The 24,467-nt window shown below is 43.0% G+C and overlaps 1 protein-coding gene across 12 annotated transcripts in view; it reads right to left on the reverse strand.

The window, feature by feature from the left end:
* The window catches only part of PPP2R2B (protein phosphatase 2 regulatory subunit Bbeta), a 313,867-nt gene that overhangs the window by 35,933 nt on the left and 253,467 nt on the right, over positions 1–24,467 (reverse strand). For all 12 annotated transcript variants that reach the window (XM_042986559.1, XM_042986545.1, XM_042986522.1 and 9 more), the window contains 2 exons: positions 21,990–22,167; positions 7,624–7,788 (listed from right to left, as the gene is read on the reverse strand). In XM_042986559.1, the coding sequence (XP_042842493.1) occupies positions 7,624–7,788; positions 21,990–22,167 (343 nt within the window). The remainder of the gene's footprint in view (positions 1–7,623; positions 7,789–21,989; positions 22,168–24,467) is intronic.

Raw genomic sequence — 24,467 nt, forward strand, 5'->3', positions numbered from 1 at the left:
GATCCTTTCTGCCCAGCACTCAGAAGAAGCGAACTCTGTGAATGCTGTGATCTAGGAAACCTGGTGCCCGAACTGTAAGACCATTAGGTTTTGTTGTTGAAGTCACCCAGTGGGTGGTTTGCTACAGGGACTCTAGTAAGTGAGTGAAAACACCCTCTCACCCTCTTTTCCCATCTGCCTGCCTTTCCACTACACATGTCCAGTGAAGCTCTACTTGTAAGCCAGGCACTATGCTAAGTATTGGTAATTCCGTGGTTGGTAAGATAAAAGTCCCTGCCCTTAGAGAGATTACATTCTAGGTGGAGGCGGGGTGGGGTGGGGGGATGCAGAGAAAGAAAAGCAAACATCTATAGATGAATGTTATGAAAAAATAAAGAAATAAAATAGGGTGCAAATGGGGGTAAACAGGGAAGTTCTCTCTGAGGCGGTGATGGTTTCCCAGAGACCTAAAAAATGAGAACAGTGCAGACAAGGGGGAACATGGTGGGAGAGCATTCCAGGCAGAGGAATAGCCTGTCCAAAAGCCCTGAGGCGGGAAATGTCTGGGTCTATGTGACCTAAAGGCAGGTCCACGTAGCCAGACTCTGGGCAGCTGAGGTTGGAGAGGTGAGCAGGGACCAGATTTAATGCAGTGCACTAGAAAGGAGTTTGGATGTAATTTCTCTTTCATCTCTGAGTTGTCATTCATCATACCTGGCCAGTTTCTTCACCCAACTGCCAACAGTCATGCCTTGAAAAGGAAAAGCGTGGTTCAGCCCAGCCTATCAGCTGCTGCCATCAGCACCCTATTGTTTTAGGCATTAAAATCTCAAACTGCAAACACAACCCTTGTCACTACTGCCAGAAGGGATAGGAAAAAAACAGAGACGAGGGAGAGAATCCTCCCTCCCAACCCCTGCTGACTCTGCAGAGTGAGGGACATATGGAAATTAATATATGCAGCTCTGATAACACGAATCTCCTCGGCATTTTGATTAAACGCGGACGGTTATTAAATACTCTCCTTCTCAGAGCTCATCTCCGAAAGCCAATGTTGCTTTTCATTTTGAACTCTGATGAACTGTCTCAATTCTGTTCACACACCTTGGCTGCGCCGTCATCCACTGAAGGCTGGCGTTTGAGGAGGATGGAGAAAATCAATATGAAATGTCAGGCGAGAGGTCAGATTGAAGTCGTTCTCCCAGCCGGCAGGAGCCCAGGCGGCCGCTTACAGCAGCCGAACAAAGGGAGATGTGCTCTGAAGAAGGTCGGCACTTTGGACAAGTCAGGAAAATGAATTTTGTTCGCTTCTTAATTAGATTAGGAGGCTGGCGGCTGGCAATTCAGGGCACCACAAGCATCAGGCGGGGGCATGGGGAGGCAGGGCTGCGGCAGAGGCCTTCGGGCCACTTGCTAGCTCCTGGGCCTCCCCAGAGACTGTCCCCGGGCTCTGCATCTCGAGGGCTATGTGACCCAGGCTGTGGGCAGCAGCCCCTGGCTGTGCAGCTTTCCAGGCCTCCTGCTTCTGTGGGCCCCGTGACCCTTCCCTGTTGTCTCACAGGGAACTTCTCAGCTGTCAGGTCACAGCTCGGAGGGCCCTGCCTGGGGTGTAGGCTCCTTGTTCCATTCTGTCATAGCACCACGTGCTTTTCATACTGCTTATTACAGGTGCAATGTCATATCTGTTTGCGATTCTCTGATGAGTGGGTCTTTCTCCCTTCATGCCAAGGTTAATTTGATGTATCAACTTGACTGGGCCATGGGGTGCCCAGGTATTTGGTCCACTGTTATTGTAGGTGTTTCTGTGAAAGTGTTTTTGGGTGACATGAACATTTAAATTGACAGACTGAGTGAAGCAGATTGCCCTCCCTAATGTGGGTGAGTCCCATCCAATCAGTTGAAGGTCTGAATAGAATGAAGGGCCAGCCCTCCCCAAGTAAGAGGGAATTCTTCCACCTGACTCCGCTGAGCTGGCTTTGTACTCCAACTGAAAATACTGGCTCTTCCTGGGTCATGAACCTGCTGGCCTTTGGACTAAAACTACACCATCAGCGCTCCTGGGTCTTAGGTCTTTGGACTTAGACTGGAAACATATCACAGGCTTTTGTGGGTCCCCTGCAGTACCAGTGTGGATCTTGTGACTTATCATCCTCCAAAATCACATGGGCCAAATTTTAAAATAAATCTCTCATACACACCCATGTATATGTATAGATGAGACTATCTGTCTATCTATCTACCTCCCTACCTACTACCTTTCTACCTATCTCCTATTGGTTCTGTCTATCACTAACAAAGACAGTTAGCTCTAAGGGGGAGGAAACCAGGTATGGTTTCACTTACCATTGTGTCCCCAGTCTGGTAAAGTACCTGACATATAGTATGTGCTCAACAAAACCTAATTAAATAAATGAATAATGGGGCTTCCTATATCTGGAAAAGGGGTTGGAGTCTTAGCACTGTATACCTCCAGGCCTGGAACCAGGGGGTTCGGGAGGAATAAGTGTGGTAAGTGCTGCTGCCATTTACTGCCTCCTGTGTGCCCAGCAGATGTCAGGTTCTGACACACAAGATGATACTTACTTCTTGTAAGCAACCAGCTTGACGAGGCTGTCCTGATTATTTCTACTTTTCAAATGAGGAACTGGGGATTCAGAGGAATTAGACAGCTTGCCCGAGGTCACACAGTGACTGAATGTCAGAGTGGAGTTCTGATTCCAAAGCTTCTGCTCTAAACTTTTCTAGTTCTGGGAGTTTCTAAGGCCTTATCCTTTTTCCACCCTGAGTTCAGGGGTCCTCAATCCTCACCATGAGATTATTTCTCAGTGTCTGGGTCTGACTCCAAAGCCCAAGCTCGTGTCTGCCACTGTGGGCAGTGAGCACCCTGGGGGTCCTCGAGCCATCTCTGGCACTCACTTTGCATCTGTGGCCCGCCCTACCAGCTGGTGTCTGCCCCCTTAGACAGCTCACATCACCCCACACAGAGCATACTCCCAGCAGAATCCCAACCTTTCACTCTGCCCTGGTATAGCTTTTACCAGTCCATGTCCCATATGCCATTTATGTCAACCCTAGCGCATTAATTCACTTACTATATAAGCATTTACTGAGCACCTACTTATGTGCCACACCTGGCAACATATGAGCAAAGCCAATTCAGTTCTTACCCTCAGAGGATTTGTGGTCCAGAGGGGAAGGACAATCAACAACTAATATCCATGTGTGATGAATGTCAACCTCTGATAATGCTCATAGCACCTGTAGTCATTTTTTAAAAAATGTTCCTTTTCCTCTTCTCTTCCTTTTGATTCTGATAGCCACCATCCTTCTGTAGGTTATGAATTTCCTTTGTGTTGAGGCTAAAGCAAAATCTTCTGATTTTTAAAAAAAATTTTTTAAATTTTTGAGAGAGAGAGAGAGAAAGAGGGAGGGAGACAGGGTGTGAGTGTGTGTGGGGGTGGGGGACAGAGAGAGACGGACATACAAAATCGGAAGCAGACTCCAGACTCTGAGCTGTCAGCAGAGAGCCTGATGTGGGGCTTGAACTCACGAACTGTGAGATCATGACTGAGCCAAAGTCAGACGCTCAGCCCGCTGAGCCACCCAGGTGCCCCCAAAATCTTCTAATTCTCTTACCTTTCTTCCCACCACCACTGTGTTAATCTTCCATAAAACATAAATTCTATAACTCTATTCTCTCGCCAGATGATCTCCAATGACTCTCCATAACTAGGGCTGTTTCTCAAACTGGGGCATGCATATGTGTCTGGGTGGGGGAGAATGGGAGATGAACCAGGCAGTACAAAAAGCCACGGGATGAACACTGCATCTTTTGGGAACATCAATTTTGCTGGAAATTTGGGAGTGGGGTAGAAATGTAATTATTTAATTCAACTGAAAATAGGCATTTTATGGGAGTAAAATGCAAAATTCATGTGAAATTTTAGGACAGAAAAGACTTCAAAGAAAATCTGCTGTGGTCTCCTCCAGGATCTCTGGCCTCGGCCAGGTGTGTGCTGTTTTTTCTATGCTGGTGGGCAGGGTCACCCAGGGCCCAAGAGAGAGGTTTCATTGCCTCTGGGTGCCCCTTCTTCCACGGCAGCCAGGCTCATGACCTGCCCCCAGAGTGCTGTGTGTCCTCAGTGGAAAAGTTTATGAAACACTGGGAGCCAGACTCTGAGTACGGAGTAGGTGTTCAATGACTGAATGGACGAATGAATGAATACACGGAACCATAAACTTCTGACTTTAATCTTCAAGGACCAACCTGATGGGAACCATCACCCCTATTTCGCCTCTTTCCTTGATATTTGTTCACCCAACTGACACCTCTTACTAAGACTCTAAAAAGGTTGCACATAACTTCCTAACTTCAGGCTTTTGCCCAATCTGTACGCACTGCCCAAAACACCCTTCTCCTTCTCTTTCCCACCACACCAAATCCTACTTTTGTTCATGACTCCTCAGCCTCGGCCTTCCCCTGTGATGTCTATCCCAAATGTCCCACCCTCCTCTGAACATCATAACCCCTGACTATCTCCAGTGCTCATCTGGGTGTTAACACACTGCCTTGCACACTATTCCTGAAATGTTTCCTGAATACATCTTAAGTCATGAGCCAAATTTTCAATGTAGTGAATGTAGGAGAGGTCTTCCCTTTCCAGTGGACCCCTCAGAGTTCTCAATAGTAAAAGACTCATCACAGATACATGAAAATCATGCTGAAGGACTGATAAGGAATTGTAGTCTAGATATGTAGTTCTCCCATCCAAGTAGTAACCAGGCCCAACCCTGCTTAGCTTCTGAGATCAGATGAGATCGGGGACATTCAGGCTGGTATGGGCGGAGACTAGCCTAAAATATGTTCTCAACCAAGGGCAATTTTCTTCCTCCTGGATATTTCACATCATCTGGAGATAGTTTTGGTTGTCACAACTTGCCTTGGCCACTCACATCTAGTGGGGGAAGGGCCAGGGATGCAGCTAAACATCCTATGATACAAAGGACAGCCTCCCTTCCTCTAAGAACTGTGTGCCCCAAATTCAATAGTGTTGCTGTTAAGAAATCCTTGTCTACATTATAGTATCTTCTTAACCTATTTCCTTGCCTGTTTTTTCTCCCAGTCATAACCCAGCCTCCATCCTTCTGCCTTCTGTCTAAGCAACTTCTGTAACAAGTAATTCTGATCATATTCTCCTGGTTACGTAAATGGCTGTTCACTGACTTTGAGAAAACATTCAAGTTCTTCATCATGGCCATATGCCCAGGCTCCTATTCCTCCTCAGCTTCAAATCACTTCTGTCTCCCAGTCATTCCCTATGTACCATCCATATCATTCATCCTGCAGTTCCACCAACATTACGATCTTTCGTGGCTTGGCACCTTTGCACATGCTGGTCCTTCTGCACTGAACACTCCTCCTCTTGTTGGCTTACAGAAGTAAGTACTGCTCAAATATCAGTGCCAGCACACACACACGAGCAAATATTTATTCACTGTCTATCATGCGCCAGGCCCTGGTTTAGTGTGGGGAAACAGCTATGAGCAAAACAAAATAGGTCCATAGAGCTAATAGCCTAGACAGGTCCTCTCCAAAAGAACATCCTGCCATGATGGAAATGTCTTAAACAGGTACTAATAATAGGATAGCTATGAGCCACAAGTGGCTACTGAGCACTTGAAAGGTAGATACTCTGAAATGAAATCTGCTTTAAGTGTAAAATACACACGAAAAAAAGTAAAACGTCGCATTAACAGTTTTTTTAAGTAGGCTCTATGCCCTACAGGGGGCTCGAACTCATGACCTTGAGATTGAGTTGCATGTTTATCCACTGAGCCAGCCAGCTGCCCCTTACACTAACAATTCTGAATAGTTACCTCACCTCAGTCCCATGACAAACTCATGAGGTAGAAGTTATTGTTTTACCCATTTGCGTCTGGCTTTGACCTGGGTCCGTGTGGCTCCAGAACCCACACAGTGTATACAGCACTGCACTCTAGAAACCAGCTTCCCCCTGTGATACTTCTCACACCAAATGAGTGAGCAAAGATTATCAAAATGACCCACACATTCACCCCTCTCCTGGCAGAGCCATCACATCACTCATGTCACACAGGGATTGAAAGTGGAAGGTGGGACTATGGGAGAGAAAGGTCTTAATTTCTGGGTCTCCACAGCAAACTGCAGAGGCTAAATAACACCAAGCAGAAGGTAGTGGGGAAACAAACAGAACACTAGTCCCCCATGAACATCTTGGCAGCTGCACATTATTTAGTCCAACACTAGACATGGATTATCACTGCCTTTAGGTACTTCTACTCTGGGGAGCAGTTCCTTTTCCAGAAAGCTCCAGGCCCATCTCTTCTACCACAGCACTTGCTGTCAGGGCCAGCAGGCTTCACCTGCTCACATGGGTCTTAGAGCCTTTGGCTTCGAAGCACTCAGTCCCTACTAGTTTGGAGCTGTTTTTCTCTCCAACAGTGGCCTGAAAACCAGCATGACCCAAGGGCCTGTGAGTCTGGCTGCCCTTTATGTAACTCATCCCCTTTCTCTGAAGCTATCCTCTGGTGCCCACTATGGCCATTGGGACTTTGAGAGTTCTGGCTCCCAGAGCTACAACCTCTCTAAAAGGACTAACCCCTTCCTGCAGCAGGTGGTATTCTTTTTTATTTTTTTTAATTATTATTTTTTAAGTGTTTATTTATTTTTGAGAGAGAGAGACAGAGAGACAGAGCACGAGTTGGGGATGGGCAGAGAGAGAGGGAGACATAGAATTGGAAGCAGGCTCCAGGCTCTGAGATAGGAGCACAGAGCCCAACGTGGGGCTGTAACTCACGAACCATGAGATCATGACCTGAGCCAAAGTCGGACGCTCAACCGACTGAGCCACCCAGGCACGCCAATTCTTTTTTTTTTTAATTGATATATAACCAAAACACATTATATTAGTTTCAAGTACATGACATAATGATTTGATATATGTATATGTTGCAAAATAATCACCAATAAGCCGGGTTAACATTCATCACCACGCACAGTTACAAATTCTTTTTCTGGTGATGATAACTTTTAAGATCTACTCTCTTAGCCACTTTTAAATATGCACTACAGTATTATTAACTTAGTCACCACCCCCAGGTGCCATTCAGGACAGCTTCTCGCACAGTCCAGCAGGCCATGTTAACTCTACCACGAGATCTGTCCAGAACGCACCAGCGTCTCTCCACCTCCAACCGGCGCCCCTGTCCCGGCCATGCCCATTCCCTGCCAGTGTACTGCAATGATCCCCTACCTGGTCTCCCTTCAGGGAGCTCCTCAGATTCATTTTCCCCACAGCAGCAACAATGATCTTAAAACATACTTCAGATCATGTCACAACGTGATGTGACACAGCTCATGTCTCACTCACCTCTGGATTCCACATTCGCCTTTAGCGAATGTTTGTGGCATTGGACATGAGGTTCCATCTGTACCGAAATACCTCACATGGAGCTGAGTCCTGAGTCAGACCAACACCTGAACTTGGCTGCCAGGGTGTGGAAGGCGGGGAAGGGGATCCAAATCCCCTGGGCTCTCCCCTCCTCCTCCTGCATGTCAGGGCCCAGTGACCCACCCCCAGCTATTCCGTGCTGCTTGCTACTCACATTTGGTGTGCCTGTCACACAAGGCCGACGCCCTCATATCACACAGCCGGATTGTCCCTTTGCTGCTGCTGTACACGAAGGTGTTGCAGTGATGGGGGTGGAACTCGGCTGCTGTGATCACCTCTGTGAGCTCCTCCATGTTGGCCGGCTTAATGTCGACGATATCTGGCACGGAGGAGTCAAGGCAGGGACCAGAAGGGGGCAGACCCGCGGGGGTGATTCGTAGCAGCACTGCCTGCATTTCGTGTAACAGGCGAGCGTTTACCACACACAGTAGATCCTCACAGGTACTGTGCAAGCAAATGTGAGGGTATTACTGGGCTTGGCAGATGAGGCCCAGAGATGCCCAGGAATCAGAGGCACCATTAGAACTCAGGTCTCCCTGGCCCCTTACATGCATTTCTTCCTCCATAGCATATAGAACATGTTCCATCGACCCAAACCCAAAGTTATCTGCACATGCAACCATGCTAAAATGTGCCGAGCTGCGTTTTATGAAAGACTTTCATTTCTCATTTGACAACAGTGGTGAAGAAACTAGTCCCATTCCAACTAAATAGTTCAGTTTACTTGAATCTTTCCCCAGACTCCTGGGCTGATAAAAGGTATCTATGATAGACTGTGAATGCTCTTCTACGAAATCCCTGAGATCTTCCTTTTTTTTTCTTTCTTTTTTTTTTTTTTTTGAGAGAGAAAATGCAAGTGAGGAAGGGGCAGAGAGAGACAGAGAGAAGGAGGGAAGGAGGGAGGGAGGGAGGAAGTGGGGCTTGTCTTTTACCTGAAGCGGGGCTCGAGCTCATCCGATGTTGGACTTGAACTCAGGAACTGTGGGATCATGACCTGAACCAAAGTCAGATGCTTACTGAGACATCCAGGTGCCCCCTGAGATCTGCTTTAACAACACATGGGTGACAATACTAAGAGCTGCTACCATTTAGTGAACACTGACTATAGGTCAACTGCTGTGCAAAGCATACCATGTACTTTATCTCATTTAATCCTTATAACAGCTCTATAACCAGTCCTTTTCTTATCCTCATTTATCAGAGGTGGAGATGGAAGCTGGCTCCAAGTCACATGGCTAGAGTGGAAGCAACAGGATTTTATCTCAGGTACAAGATTTTGCTAACTGTGCAAAATTTGTCTTATTAGAGATATAAAGGACCTCATGTTTCTATAAGCTGTGATTTGCTGTAGAGCTTGTGTGGGAGTTTAAGCACCAGAAAAAAAAAAAAGCCATCCAGTTGTATGGTGGGACAGTTTTAGCCTCCTAGGGAATATACCTTTATCATCTGTTTTCTTCTTCCTCAATGTTTTCCATTCTGATCAAGAATTATTATAGCTCCATTTTTAAAGACCACATCCTTGTATATTGAAATGAAACATCTGGCCTTTTAATTAAGGAGGTGACTCAGTGGACACAGGACCTTCAGGAGGAGGTCTGGCATGGGTGAGGGGCTAGGTTTGTGTTGATTCCTTGATACCCTTACCCAGAGCTTGGGGGACCCACGTACAGATGGGAGGCACCTGGCTGGGGCTGACGTGCTGTCTGAGGACCCCACAGGCCTCGTGATGCAGATGCTGTTACATAGGAAAGCTGACCAAAACGTTGCCCACTTTTCCTAGACTTCACCACTTCTGAGCCGCCTTTGTGATTTGGCCCCATGTGTATATCACCAGGTGGTATATGCTTAACACGCTTTCTTCAGATCAGCTTCTATCGACTCACTTTGTTTCCTTAGCCTCGTCTAAGCTGTAATCCAATATTCATAAAATCATAGATTTAACAAGCTAGTTACATTTTGAATAATGTACATGTAATAAATACATAATTAAAATAAACATGTTTATACCTGTGCTGGGAGCTTATATATCCCATTTTGGGAAACAATGCATCGATTCAACAAGAACTAACCTGATACAGACTATGCTATTAGTCTGGGATGGATGAAAGTTTCTTATGCTTTTCATAGTCCCCTCCTTAAAGTTTACATGAGGTAAAAGTGAATGCACCTGTATTTGTAGTCATACCAGCACCAACACAGCCATCTATTATCAAACATCACCTGTGCTCCAGCAGGCACTCTGGTGCAATAATGGCTCTGTATCTGGTCGTGCCTCTTTCCCCTTCAATGATCTCTGCGAAGTCCTGTTGTTTCTTTCTCAAATGAGTCTGCGACTGAACTGACACTACATTGTACTACAATTTCCCCCGCCAAACCCAGATGTAAATACTACTTGGGTCTCCAAAGCATGTGGGTCCCCTGGATTCACAAAACATTACCTTTCAACTCAACTGCTACCAGAGTTATAAATATTATTGCAGGTAGCACCACACGCTGGGGAACAGGAGGCTGAGCCCCCTGGAAGGCCCCAAGCTGCATTTATGTTTTCTCCAGCCCCCCTGACCCTTGCCCTGGGCTTTGTGGCCACGACACGGGATGGGGTGAGCAGAGGTTAGTGTTCAGCTGCTGTCAGATTTCATCACCCTCCAGAAAGAGCCTCCAAAGCCTACCATACCAGTGAGCATGTTTCTCTTTTCCTAAAATAGGGAAAGAAAATCTGGTGTCAGCTTTCTCAACCTCTACCAGGATAGCTCTAAAAACAAGCTTCACTGGAAGGGATCTTTGCTGTGTGGGAGGGGGAGGTGCCACATCTACTGTTATTTTTTTCTCACCTAAAAATAAAGCCCCAAAGTCAGAATGTGTGAAAACGAAGTGCTTAAAGATATCTTTGAAAGCAGGAAGGAACATCCCCCACCACCAAGAACACCAACACGGATGTGCGCACTGAGTCTGCTTAGGGCTGCTTCCTCTGGGTCCATCTTCTCTCCTTCCCTCATTCACTTGCTCCCTCCCTTCTGCCCAAGCCTCCCCATCATCCCTCATCCCCAAGCATCTCTCTTTTGACTAGAATGTCTGACTCTGTGGGTGTTTAAGGATGACTCTAATCCTCTTTTTAACAACCGCGATGACAGGGACAAGGACGATAGTAATAACCAGCAGTTAATGTTCACCAAGTGCCGTGTATTGTCTCATTTGACCTTCATCTCAGCCTAACGAGGTCAGTACTATTCAGTAACTGAGGTAAATTAATCAAGGTCATAGGACTAGCAGAGAGAAGAGCTGGGATTTGAACCCACCCTGTCTGACTTCAGAGCCTGGGTTCTTGACCATATGCTATTTTCCTCCCCCGAGAAAAGGCCTTTACAGAGCCAGCCTTTCTCAGTGCGGTAATTCTGGCTGTCTTGAAACTTCCCCTGGCTAATCTGAGAGGGCAGACTGTGTTCTTTTAATTCACTGATCACTTTGGTGGCCACACTTTTCAGAATCAGAATTTGGACATAGCATCTGACTCAGGACTTCTGTGTCCTATGATTTGATAATTATTTTCCTCTTTTCTGAACCATAAACTGGGACAGAAACATATGGGATTTCTTGAGTTGTTAACTGATGGAGGATTTGCTGAGTTCTAAAAACATTTGGGAGGAGACTAGTTACCAAATTCAATGGCTTTATGGGAATGATGGGAACAGGATAGTTCAGATCTGTATCATCTCAGGCCTTTCTTCTCACTCTTTTCTAAAGGGAGATGCACACCTTCAGCATATGTGGTTTTGCCCTTCATGTTGGAAGGGAAAGTGAAAAAAGATAAGCACTGTATTATCTTGGAAAAGAATGATGCATTTTGACAGTCAATTTTCCCTTCTCTATCCTTCAGAGCTCTCTATCCAAATTATTTCCCTGTTGTCCCAAAGAACTAAGTGGTGAAAGCAAAACATAGCACTGGATTCACAGCTAATATACAAGGCAGACAGCCAACAGATTGCTATTAAATTAACCCTGGGGCTTGACAGATCTGTTCTTCCTGACCCCAACTGCTTATGGCATTCCTTATTAATGCTGAGCCCAGACAAATTACCTCTGCTAACAAAAGGGGTTAATCTGCTTCTCTGCTGGGACTCTGGAGGCAGCTCTGAGGACAGGAGGGGGCATAGCTAGTTTGGCAGCTGAGCTCAGTGCTTGGAAGGCAGGAGGGAAGGTGAGGGCATCACTGTGCCAGGCAGGGCCTAAGGCGTCATTTAAAATAATAATTGAAGACACTGGGAGGTCACCCCTTAAGGGATTGGCTTCAAACAAATACAAAGCCAGAGTCATAAATTACATCAGCAGTGGGGTGAGGGAATGGAGAGGGTAATGGCAGGATGCTAAGGGGTAGCATGGAGGCCATTCAAAAGTCTTTCCTTAATCCCCAATTTGGAAAAAGCTTTCTACCAAAAAAAAAAAAAAAAAAGTCTACGGCAACATGATAAAAGAAATATATTGACTATAACATACATATACAGAGAAAGGGAAATGATTATATAAATTTTGATCAATCTCATTAAATTGTTTTTGCAATGAAATTCCAAGTCTGTTAAAAACCATGAAACATTGTATCTATACTATGATCATACTATCATTTGAAACTTACAATGTGAAAATAATGAGCTAAAGGCAAGATATTAAATGTTAGTAATAGTTCGATCTGAGCAGGTCTATGAATTTTCAATTATCAGTTATCATTTCCACATTTTCTTCTAATCAAGTAGTATGTTAGGATAGAAAAAGATATATCTCACATATAGAGAGGTATCTATAAAGATATATCTTATTACACATATATAAAAATATATATACACTCTGACCAGAGTCATGTAAAAAAATCAGAGAGAGACAGAGAGAGAAAATATAGAATGGGAGGAGATGTGATTAAGATCTTACAGGGGATTAAATGGAAAGTCAGCAGATAAGTTACCCTTTAGAAACTCTAGTTTACAAAGGGTAACTTACCTTTACCATCCATCTATCCATCCATCCATCCATCCATCCATCCATCCATTGATGTAATCCACAAATGTTCACAAAGAACCTGCTAATACTTTTCTCACCACAGGGGGGATAACCATGGCTGAAGCAGACCCAAATCCCCCTGATTCGTGGAGCCTATATTCCAGCAGGTCACATGGTCACTAAGCAAGGCAGATAAATATAATATAAATCAGATAGTAACAAATGCAAAGCAGAAAAAGGAGGGAAGAGAGAGAAAAATGATACATGTGTGTGTGTGTGGGGGGGGGACAAGGTATGTGTATGTCTTACATCGAAAAGGAGAAAGCTTCCTGGATAAATTAATTTTTCTCCTTTTATTATTTACTTGCTTTTCTGAGCCCTTATAGTTAAGTTAGCTAGCATTATGTTACAAGTGTGATGTAAAGCCCCTGTATTTACACCAAAATTAGGTGGTGAGATTATAGGTGATTTTATAATCTCCACAATACATATTTTTAAATCATAAACATTAAAAAAGTAGTTTGCTTGTGTTAGAACCATCTAATTTTTCTCATCTGTGAGAAAATTAAGAGAGCAGAAGCCTCATCACCATGGGTCAAGTTTAAGATAATACTGTGATAAATATTGTGATTATAACAAAACTGGGTCAGGAGGTTGGGAGTCAATAGTGATTCCAAGTCTGTCTTGCTCAGAGAATGTGGGAAAGTCATTTTCTCTCTCTAGGCTTCAATTTTTTTTTTTTTTTTTTGGCCTTTGAATGGGCATCATTCTATTTACTCTGAAAGTCTCTGAGAATTTCGATTACGAAATAATTTCATGGAGAAAGATATTATAGCTTTATAGTCGACTGAATAATCCCATCCCTCACAGAAAGCACCTATTTTTCCACAGATAGCTTTATATGCATTAGTTTTGTGGGCTTTTGAAGGGGATGTCCTCATATGCTTCTGTCTTTATCCATGCTGATTTTGCTGATACCGACAAGATTTTTGTTTGTTTGTTTGTTTGTTTTGTTTCCTTTCTAAGCCCTGCCTAAGCCAATCAAGCATTGGAAAGCCAAAAAAGAGGCCTTTCTGCAGGCCAGGTTGGTGAGTGAAATCTATGTTTGCCTGGGAAAGATACCTATCTTCAAGAGCAGTTGAGGCTTTTCATGTTTCTGCACTTAGAGTCTGCCAATACTGAAGGCGGAGAACAGCCTTATTTTGGCCCTGAGAACTAATCATAATAAAGTACGATTTCCTTTTAGGGGACATGAATTGCTTTGAGTTTTTTTTTTTTTCTTTCTAAAGTCTGAATGTAATCTCTGGATATTAAGTATTGATTACAAAGCATCCAGATCTTGTTAGCTGAAGGGACATGTTACTTGATGATAAGATACTGGCAACCTCTGAAGAGGACTCTAAGGGATATTCCTCTTTTAAGAGCTTAAAAAAAGCTAATGTGAAAATATTTATGGAGGGTTTGCCAATTGCTAGGCTTAACAGGAGAGGCTGACAAAAAATATATTGCGGTGCCATCTTACTTACTGCTTGTAAGTATGTACTGAGCTACAAAAGATACTGGGCTGAGATGGCCTCCATGATTTGGGGAAGGGGGCACTTGAAAATCCCATAACCACAGACCCTTCCCTGTTCATGTGACACAGAGCTTGAATTCCACCATTAGGAAACACCCAATACCCCTTCAAAGGTCAATTCAGATGTTACTTTCTTTATGAAGCAGTCTAGCCTTTCCTTCATCATTCTTCCTGTTCCATGCCTCCATAGAACCTTGAATACACCTAACAGGTAACCCATATTACTAGATTTGAGTAATTTGAGATGGTGTGATAGAGTACATTATATTGGAGTATGAAATGAGACTGAAATGTTAATCCCAAATTCTGTGACCCGTTGCCTAATCTTGAAAGCCTTTAAATTTGTTAACTCATTTACAAAAAGAGGAAGAAAATTACAGTAGATGATGTGTATCACATACCTGGTATTTAATACAGGCTCTGAAAATTGTTAGTCTGATCTTCCCTAGTATGGTCACATGACTGTCTTCCTCTGTCCACCTAATCACTTCGCTGGTTTTGAGGAATGTTAACTCGGTTAGGCTGAACTACAATCCTTAGAGTTCCCTTTCTAGGATGTTGCTGGTTGCCGTGGGCTAACACGGGCTCAGGAAGGTTGGAGGACAAAAGGGAAGAAGCAGTTGCTCTGCAGTACACACACACCTTCTGCCACTTATTCCATCAAACACTAATCTATGTGCTACTGTAATCTAGGTGCTGTAAGAAGTTCTGCAGATGTGATTAAAGGCCCCAACGAGTCGACTTTCAGTTAATCGAAGGAAGATGATCCTGGGTGAGCCTGAATTAATCAGTTTGGAAGACATTTAAAGGAAAGCTTTGGCTTTCCTAAAGGAAGAGACTCCAAAAAGCTGCTGGGTCCACAGTTGTTCTCCCTCCTCACTGTCCATGTGTGGACAAGCTTCAACTCATGCTCACGTTCTTCCAGCTTCCTTGTGATTTTTCATTCTTGCCTAACTGCCTTACAGACCCTGGACTTGCTTGGCCAGTCACACAATTGCAAGGCTAACTCACTGTAATAAGTCAGTCTCTCTCCCTCTCCCTTCTATCTCCCCCCCCCCCCCGTAGACAGACAGACAGACACACACACACACACACCTCTCCCAACAGTTTTGCTTCTCTGATTGAACTCTGCATGATACATCTACCCTTTCAGATTACAAAAATCATAATATCAGGGATGGAGTTTTATGCATCTTGGCATTTCTCATGCACATGGTAGATGCTCAATAAATTTAAGTTATTAAATTTCAATAAATTACTTTCATTTGTTGTGACTTAGCAGCCTTCTCAAGGCCTAGTTTTTTAAAATGCAGAAAATCTACAGTAGGTCAGTAATAGGTCAAGATGCCAGGCCTAGATACTGTAAATCACCTCAGCTTGTGGTTTTCTTAGGAGAGAATGGGATTCAAGCAACAAGGTTAGAAGAACAAGGGGCTGGGGAAATGTTTCAAATATAATAGCTACTATTTATTAGGCCTTCTTTCTGTGCCAGGCACTTGGCTAAGAAATTTACATGATTATTTCCTTTAATACCCACAACAACCTTATAAGATAGATGGTATTTATTATCTCCATTAACTGATGAGACAATGAAGGGGCAGAGAGGTGTTAAGCAGCTTATTAAGGTCACAAAGATTTTATGAGACAAAATTGGATTCCAATCCAGTGAATCTGACTCTGGAGTCTAACTACTAAGCTAACTACTACGCACTCCTGATTATGAAGCTATACCTACTGCTCTGAGGAAGCTCAAAAAGCCCAAGAAGTATGCAGTTTCATTCTTGCCCTCTTCCCTGACAACATGAGATCCAAAGGGCTTTCCCTGTGCATAGATAAATACCTTGTCTCAAGAAGTCTTAGGTCTGGCAGGCACAGAGGGTCAAGCAAAACACTAGGCCTTGGAAAACTTGGAAAACCTACCAAGGCTGCATTTATTAATGGGGAGGAGGAGGCTGCCCTGGGACACACGGACCAATGTTCTGGATGTGTCAATGGAATACTCTCCTTTTACACTAAATGCCAGCCTCAGATTGATATGTACATTTGTGGATGAAAGCCACAGCAGCAACAAGGGAGACAAACTTGTATTAGGCCCCACAGCTTCCTTCAAAGCCTGCCTGGCAGAATCCCACCAGATTAAAAGGAGGGCCGCTGTCCATGGTACTATGAAGAGACAGAAGCCAAGAACTGAGGTTATATGGTCCCCTCATCAGGGAATAAGTTCCAAAGGGCCTCAGCTCAGTTGACAAATGAAGCTGTTGTACAGGGGAGCTAAGACCAAGGCCAATGATGAAGTACCTCTAGAGTTCAGATGTCCTCTATCAGAGAAATCCTCTGTTTCATGACCAGAGACCAGACTTGAATAAGATGTGGCTAACCTTTCTAGCCTTGTTTGCATCATGCTCCACCACATTCTCTGGCCTTCAGTCACAATGGACTTTTTAGAGTTTCTCCAACATTGCCACACTCCCTCCTGTCACACGCCCTATGTACATGCTAGACCAATCTCTCCACACCTTTTTTCCTCTTTCAGATCTTAACTCAGTAATCAGTTCCTCTGCAAAGTCTCCTTTTATTCCCTGAAATCTGTATCAGAGTTCAAAAAAGAAGCATACACAGGACTGTATTTCCTTTCCTCAAAGGACTTACTTCTGTTTGTAATGATATGCTCATTAGTGTGATTATTTGATGAATGTCATTCTGAAAGCAGAAAATTTCTTTTCACTTTTGTATCCCCATGGCTTAGTGCAGTGCCTGGAACAGAATAGGTACTCAGTATACAGTTGTCAAGAGCTGTACCTTTACTTTTACTTGATAGGAGCCTATTTAATAGCTCTTATATTGGACAGGGTAAGAGCCAAGGTCAACCCATTCTTAGTCCTGGGAAGAGAGTTCAAAGGATCCTAAGTATACCACAGAAAACAGTTTGAAAAGTTATGGCTGCTTCTTGCCCTAGAATATCACTAATCTAGAAATGAGTTATTATTGTCCTGAAATAGTTAACCCATTAAGGCCAAAGTTTGACCACTTATACACCTGTTACATAAGGTAACCACCTGTAACCACCTGTTACATAAGACAAAGACAGACTAGCTATGGAAGGAAGGGAGAGGACTCAAGACCAGGTGTCAAGGGGCTAGGAATGCCTTAATCTGATTTGGTATTAAACGCAAAACCCTGGACCTCAGAGATCCTTCAAATATGTGGTAACTAGGGTATAAAGAGCAACATCTTGAGAAGAGCATCCAACTGCAGAACCAAAGGAGACATCAAGAACTAAGAAGAGGACCCAGAAATAAATTTAGCAGACTAGCATCCACCATACTAACATTCAATTTTTCTAGTTTCCTAATCTTTTTAATGATAATCATGCTTGTTTAAGCCTGTTTATAATTTATTTAGCAGGGTACTGGCCTAAGCATATGTGTTTATGTGTGTATATGTATACACACACAAGCATATGTGTATCTCTCTTTCTATACACACACACACACACACACACACACACATACACACACACACATGAATATACTTTATATACAGTTGACCCTTGAACAATGTGGGGACTAGGGTCATTGACTCCCATGCAATAAAAAACCCACATGTAACTTTTGACTCCCTTAAAACCTAATGATTAATACCTTACTGTTGACCTTACCAATAACATAAGTTGATTAATACATATTTTGTATGCCATATATATTATACACTGTATTCTTACAATAAAGTAAACTAGAGAAAAGAAAACATTATTGAGAAAATCATAAGAGAAAATACATTTATAGTACTGTATTGCATTTATAAAAAAAAAATCTGCATGTAAGTGGACCTGTGCAGTCCAAACCCATGATCCAAGAGTCAACTGTATATACAAAATTTATCCACATATACGTATTAAAATATAAATGTTTTATATATGTGGATAATTTTATCCATATATATGTGTATATGTATATATGGATAATATATATATATATATATATATATATATATATATATATGACACCTTAAAAAATTCTCACAATCCTCTTTTATAAAGCTTCTCTCTCAAGATCATGAAACAGAGGCTTGGATAAGTTAAGAACCACATTAAAGCTTACACAGCCAGTAAGCAGTAGAGCTGAGTGTGAACTTTAGGCTTTAGGACTTTCAGAAGTTCAAGGACTTTTGAGACTCCAAAGCCTGTGTTCTCAACCATAATGCCAATGACCAATGTCACACAAAATGCCAGGCACTGGAGTTGTGACTTCATTTTTTAAACAAGACTGCAAGACCACTTGTCTTACTATCTACTTTTCTTCACATATAACTTACTTTGTAATTTAAGTGTTTTCAGTATGTATGAAGTCATCAGACTGATATGATAGCTGTATTTTCTAGTATTCATGACTGTAAATACCTAACCATAAAAATGAAAAAAGTCCACGTAGTGTTCCTACCACCCCAGTGGTACTCATACCACGCTTTGGGAACCCCACATTATTCTATCCTGAGCCATGTTTGACAGCCTTCTTAGGGGATAAATGGCATTATAGAAATGGTAGTAAACAATGTATGATTCAAAAAGACCTGCCTGGTGGTTGGTGTTTTTTCTGTGGGTGTTTTGAAAGATGGCCGCTTCCTACCCCAGAGGTGGCTTCACTTCAGTGACGAGAGGCAAAAGGGGCCCAGTTTGTACAGTCAGCTTAGTGCTTAAGGCGGTTTGGTTGAAAAGAACTATATAGATATCAGTGATCATCATCCTCATGATGACAATAATTATTTTACATATGGCTGTTTTAAGGGTGAATGGCACAGTCTCATTTGTATGCCAGCATCTGGCAGGCTGTCACACATCTGCAGAATATAACCTAAATTGTGCTATTAATATTTCCCCTTTGCATTCTCCCCCAGGCATCTGTCTCCCAAATTGCCTAAAGAAACCCCCCCTCCCTCTTGAAGGCCTAGGGGCAAATCCAGAAAACATGTCATCTAGACTGGGGACAGCCGGCACTCAGAGTGACAGCAGCTAAGTCTGAGCAGATTTCTGGCTCTTGGAAAAGATGTAAAAGGAGAAAGGGAACCACCACCCACATTCATTCTATTAGCAGCCACACTTCTATGCACAATCTGTAGGCAGGTTGTCGGAGGCTCAGACAGTATGTAGAATCTACTCTGTGAACGACAAGAGATGCCAGTCATGGTCGTGAGGGTCAGGTCTTAGTGCCTCCATCACTGCCACTACTTGCTTAAAGCTGCCTTCCTTAAAAAACCTTGGCAAGCCAAGAAACAGACTCTTAACTACAGAGAACAAACTGAAGGTTACCAGAGGGGAGGGTGGTGGGCGAGGGGTAAAATGGGTGATGGGGATTAAGGAGTGTACTTGTTGTGAGGAGCACCAGGTGATGTATGGAAGTGATGAATCACTCTATTATACACCTGAAACTCATGTTACACTGTATGTTAACTAACTGGCATTTAAATAAAAACTTAAAAAAAAAAAGCCTTGGGCAAGTATCTAGCACTCCTCTGTGGTGGAGACTAGACTAGCTAACTGTGTACCAAACCAGGTTAATCTTTTTTTTTTTTTTTTTTTTTACATGCATAGCTATATTACGTTTCCCAGCCTGCTTTGCAGTTAGAGGTAGCCATGTGACTGACTTCTAACCAATGGAATTCATGCTATTTGAGGGCCTGGCTCAAAAGAGTCTCCCATGTGTGGTTCTCTACGATCTTCTCCTTTTGCTGTCCTGATTGCAAGTAAGCCTGGTGACACTGGGGAGTTGCAGGGTGGAAGGACCTAATTCTCTGATTCACTGATTGGAGAAGGATGCTTGCTGGTGGTGATCATCATAATGACTCCATTATAACAGAAGTCATCTTTTATGTGTTTGAGCCACTATGAGGTCTATTTATATCACAACCTTCAGAGCTTTACTTTAACCAACATACTCTTAAAGTGAGATTTCCTGGTTACATTTCACCATCGACTATCTACTGGATAGTTGCACTTCAGTGACTTATCGCACTTCAAACTTGACCTATCCAACCAAAATGGTATTTTCTGTGTCTGAGAATGTTCTAGGTACTGGCTACAGGAATGGATCATACAAAGTCCCTTCTCTCATAGAATTTATACTCAAATATGGGGAAACCCCAATACACAAGTAAAAAAGCAATTTCAAATAGTGATAAGTGCTGTGAAGATAACAAGGAGAGAGGGCTACTGGGGACTACTGGCAAGTTACTGGAAAAGGACCTCTGAGGAGATGACATTAGATGGAAGTCTGAATGATGGCTTGTAGTTAGCCAAGTAAACTCCAGGGACAGAGTATTCCAGAAAGAGGGAACAGCAAATACAAAGAAGAGATATAAGAACAAGGTTACCCAGGAACAGAAAAGAGGTTAGTTGGCTGAATCAGAGTGATTTCGGGGAGAGTGACATGATAGGATATCAAAGAGGGAGCCAGGGCCCATTTCACTTAGAATCTTACAGTTCAAGGTAAAGAACTTGGATTTTATTCCAAATTCATTGGGAAGCTACTAGACTGTTTTAAGCAGGGGGAGAATGATATCTAAATTAAATACTGAAAGGTCCACTCTGTTATGAGAACATGAAGTATGCAGGAGATCAAGAAAAAATGGAGACTGAACAGGAGATTGCTGCAGTCACACAGAGGAAGGAATAATGGCCTACAGCACCATAGGGTAGGAGGAGCAGAATGGAAAGAAATGAGTTGATGAGAGATATATTTCAGAGGAAGCATTGGCAGCCCTCATAGACAGATTGGGCTGGGGGCATGGAGGCTGGTGAGGGAGAGAAAATAATCCATACTGACTCCTAGGTCAGCTGCTCAGCTTCCTGGGTTGAGAAACCATGAACGGAATGGAAATTCAAGTGAACAGTCAGGTTTGTGGTGGCACAGACCACAGGGCAGGTAGTGAATAAATGACCGATCCATATTATTAAAGAGCGGGTCATCATAACGGAGTAAGAATGTTGGCTGAGACATTCATTCAACATCTTCTTGATATCTGTGGATTTTAGCTAACAGAGGAGATAGTAATACTTACATTAGGGTTTCTTTGATATAAGAAAGAAACCTTACATTAGGGTTTCGGTGTATGCAGACTAGAAGGAAGTGTGTTGGGGACTTGAGGACTGCTAGTAAAGTTTGGTGTCTCTTGATCCGGATGCTGGTTACACAGGTGTGTGTTGGGTGAAAATTCATCAAGCTGTAATATTATGATATGTGTACTTCTCAAAATGAGATTCTATGTGGGGCATTTGGGTGGCTCAGTTAGTTGAGCGTCTAACTCTTGATTTCGGCTCAGGTAATGACCTCACAGTTCATGGATTCTAGCCCTGCATTGAGCTCTTCACTGACAGTGTTGATCCTGCTTGGGACACTCTCTCTCCCTCCCCCTGCTCCTTCCCTGCTTGCGCATGTTTTCTCTCTCAAAACAAATAAATAATACTTTAAACAATGAGATTCTATGCATAAAGTTCCTATTGCAGTGCTTGGAATGCAATAAGTGGCAGCCAGTATTATTTCCACTATTATGATATGATGAAAACCATCTCATGTGTACCTGTGGTCCATGCTGTCCATACAGGCCATTTATAGATCCTTTAACAAGAGAAAGGAATCTTAACTGAATTCTAGGGTCTTATAGTTGATACAGTCACAACTGATTTTAATTCACGACACACAAATGCCTCTGCATAAAGGAAGTGATTCAGACTTCCTATCCAGAGCTAGTCCTGGACCACTATTTTAGTAATTCAATACTTCTCTAACTTTGTTACAATGAAAGATGGGCACCAATGTAATTTAAAAGAGCATAGTTCTTTCTCCACAAGTGCTAGGAGTCTGTGGTTATGACTGCTCCTCTCTCTTCTATTTCCCCCCAAGCCTGCTCATACCTGAATACATATGATTCAAGCCAACTGGTTATTGACCCCAAGGAAAGGATACTAAAACTTTGATTGGTTATTTCAAAGTTCCAAAGGTTAATCCTCAGGTCATCAGCTGACATGTAGGTTTCATAGTCGCTGTTGACTGATATGGAGTTGATGTGATACGTGTGTGCATTGGCGAATACTCTTCGTGGGGTGGCCTCCACCATCAGGTCCATGGGTCTCAGAACAGGCACCTGGGATGCAAGAGAAACAAATCACTTCAGAACCAAAGTTCTTCACTAGGGAAAACGTCCGCATGTTTATGTCCTTCATCATCACAACACAAAATCATAATCACATTTAAAAAGCTTGAAGTTAGAGAAGCAGACTGATAAATCACATATTCCTGTTTCCTCAGTTCCTTTTAGTTTTTTTTTTATTTTATTTTTCCCTCTGCTACTTTTAGTTTTACTTTTTTCTCAAAAGATGTCATCATCACTTAGCCTTCATGGGCAATTTCATACTTTATAGATTCTAAGCATTTTCCCTGGACCTTCTAGGTGGCCTCATCTTAGAGAAAGTGCGCTTAGAAGCTACTGATCAGGCATTAGATTCCAGAGCTGTTGTTCCAAGCTGCTTGTTTGTTTTAAACATGAAATGTATTTTGAAAAGGAAGTTGTGGGAAAATTTTAGAAATATGTAGTTCAACTTTGACCTACATATATATACTTCATGGCTTTGGAGGTCTAGACCCCATCCTGGCTTTTTCCCCCAATCTTTAAGGGCATTTTGTGAAAATATATAATCACCCAAGATTCTAACAGTTAATTCTAAAATTCAGCCATGATCATACATGGCACTCACTGACAACTTGTTTTACCTGGGAAAATCTTGGTTTATATTTACTACCCGGTGTACCAACCAAGTACTATCCTCATTTGGACAATAAACTATATGGTCAGCTTACTGATATCTAAAGGGTCCTCAGTGATTATTTGTTGAAAGAGTGAATAAGAATATGTAAGAAAATGTTTTCTTCTCCACAGGTCAAAGAATCAGGCAGTTAAATCATTTCCCACACATGAAGGTCTTCCAGGCAAATATGAACAAGAAGACCCAGACTCTTCTGATTCTCTTTTTTTAATGTTTATTTATTTTTGAGAGAGAGAGCGAACAAGCAAGCATGAGCAGGGGAAGGGCAGAGAAAGAGGGAGACACAGAATTTGAAACAGGCTCCAGGCTCCGAGCTGTCAGCACAGAGCATGTCGCGGAGCCCAAACCCACAAACGATGAGATCATGACGTGAGTCCAAGTTGGATGCCTAACCGACTGAGCCACCCAGGCGCACCCCCTGACTCTCTCTGTGAATTCAAGGGCATTTCTGACAACTCCTGGGTGAACTGGTTCCTGAGAAGGTGAGGGAGAACAGCAATGCCTGGCTGGGGACAGACTGAAAACAAAACAAAACAAACACACAACACAGATGTTGTCCTTTAAGAGAAAGAAGAAAAAAAAAAGGACCAAAATTTCCTTTATGAGGAAGTCACCTCTTGCAGCTGAGCTAACTTGTTGATTAATTTGCTACCAGGTAGTTCATTAAGGCTTCAACTTCTGAATTTGTTTCAACCCAAGGGGTGAGGGGAAGAGGGCAGAAACAAAGGTTACATTTTGTGAAGTGTACTCACTTCAATGGTATAAGCTTTGACAAAGCATAGTTATCCCAGTTCAGTCTTGAAGGGAGTTCAGATCACTTCTGAAGGAGATTTTAAATTAAATAATTTAAATAAATAAACAATTCAGAGAACTCAGAGTCCTATACAGCTCTGGTGCTAGACACCCTGGAAGACAGAGTTGGCTTGAGATGTGGATGTAGGATGTGGTGGGGATCCTGTGAACACCAGAACAGGGAGGGGAAGGCAAGCCTTCATGTGCCCTCTATGCCAATTATGGATGATGGTTTTAGAGCATAAGCTCAGGAATGGAGAGAACTCTAAGACCTTGGTTCTCATCACAGACTGACCACATAGTGAAAGGCTGTGTGACCATGGGTTATTAACTTGGCCCTCCTGAGCTCTGGGCCATACTATTTGAAAAACCAGTAACACCCATTGTGCCCTAGTTATCAGGAAAGGTCATTGGGATCTGTGGAGATAACATGCCCTCTGGTTCACCTGCCTTCTTGTTCTTTGAGCAACATCTACTGGGCTCCATACAATGTCCTAGAGAATCCAACCAGTGAACCAAACCAGACATTTCCTGCCTTCATAGAGCAGGGCTAGACGGAGGAGGGATATAGGAAGTCATGTCACAACAAAATGTCGTAAGTGCCCCCACATAGATGATATCATGCCAAAGGGAATTTAACATGGTCAGGGAGGCCTGGAGAGCTGTTGCTGAAGAAGTATTGGATGGATGACTGTGAAGGATGAGAACAGGTTTACTAGGCCAGGAGGGGAGGAAAGAATGTTCCAGTCAGGGACAAGAGCATGTGCAAAGGTCCTAGGGTGGGGGTAAAGCAAAATGAAGGGTCAATAGATCAATGTGGTTAAGATAG

Source organism: Panthera tigris, chromosome A1 (genome assembly GCF_018350195.1).
Source record: "Panthera tigris isolate Pti1 chromosome A1, P.tigris_Pti1_mat1.1, whole genome shotgun sequence".
Classification (NCBI taxonomy): Eukaryota; Metazoa; Chordata; class Mammalia; order Carnivora; family Felidae; genus Panthera; species Panthera tigris.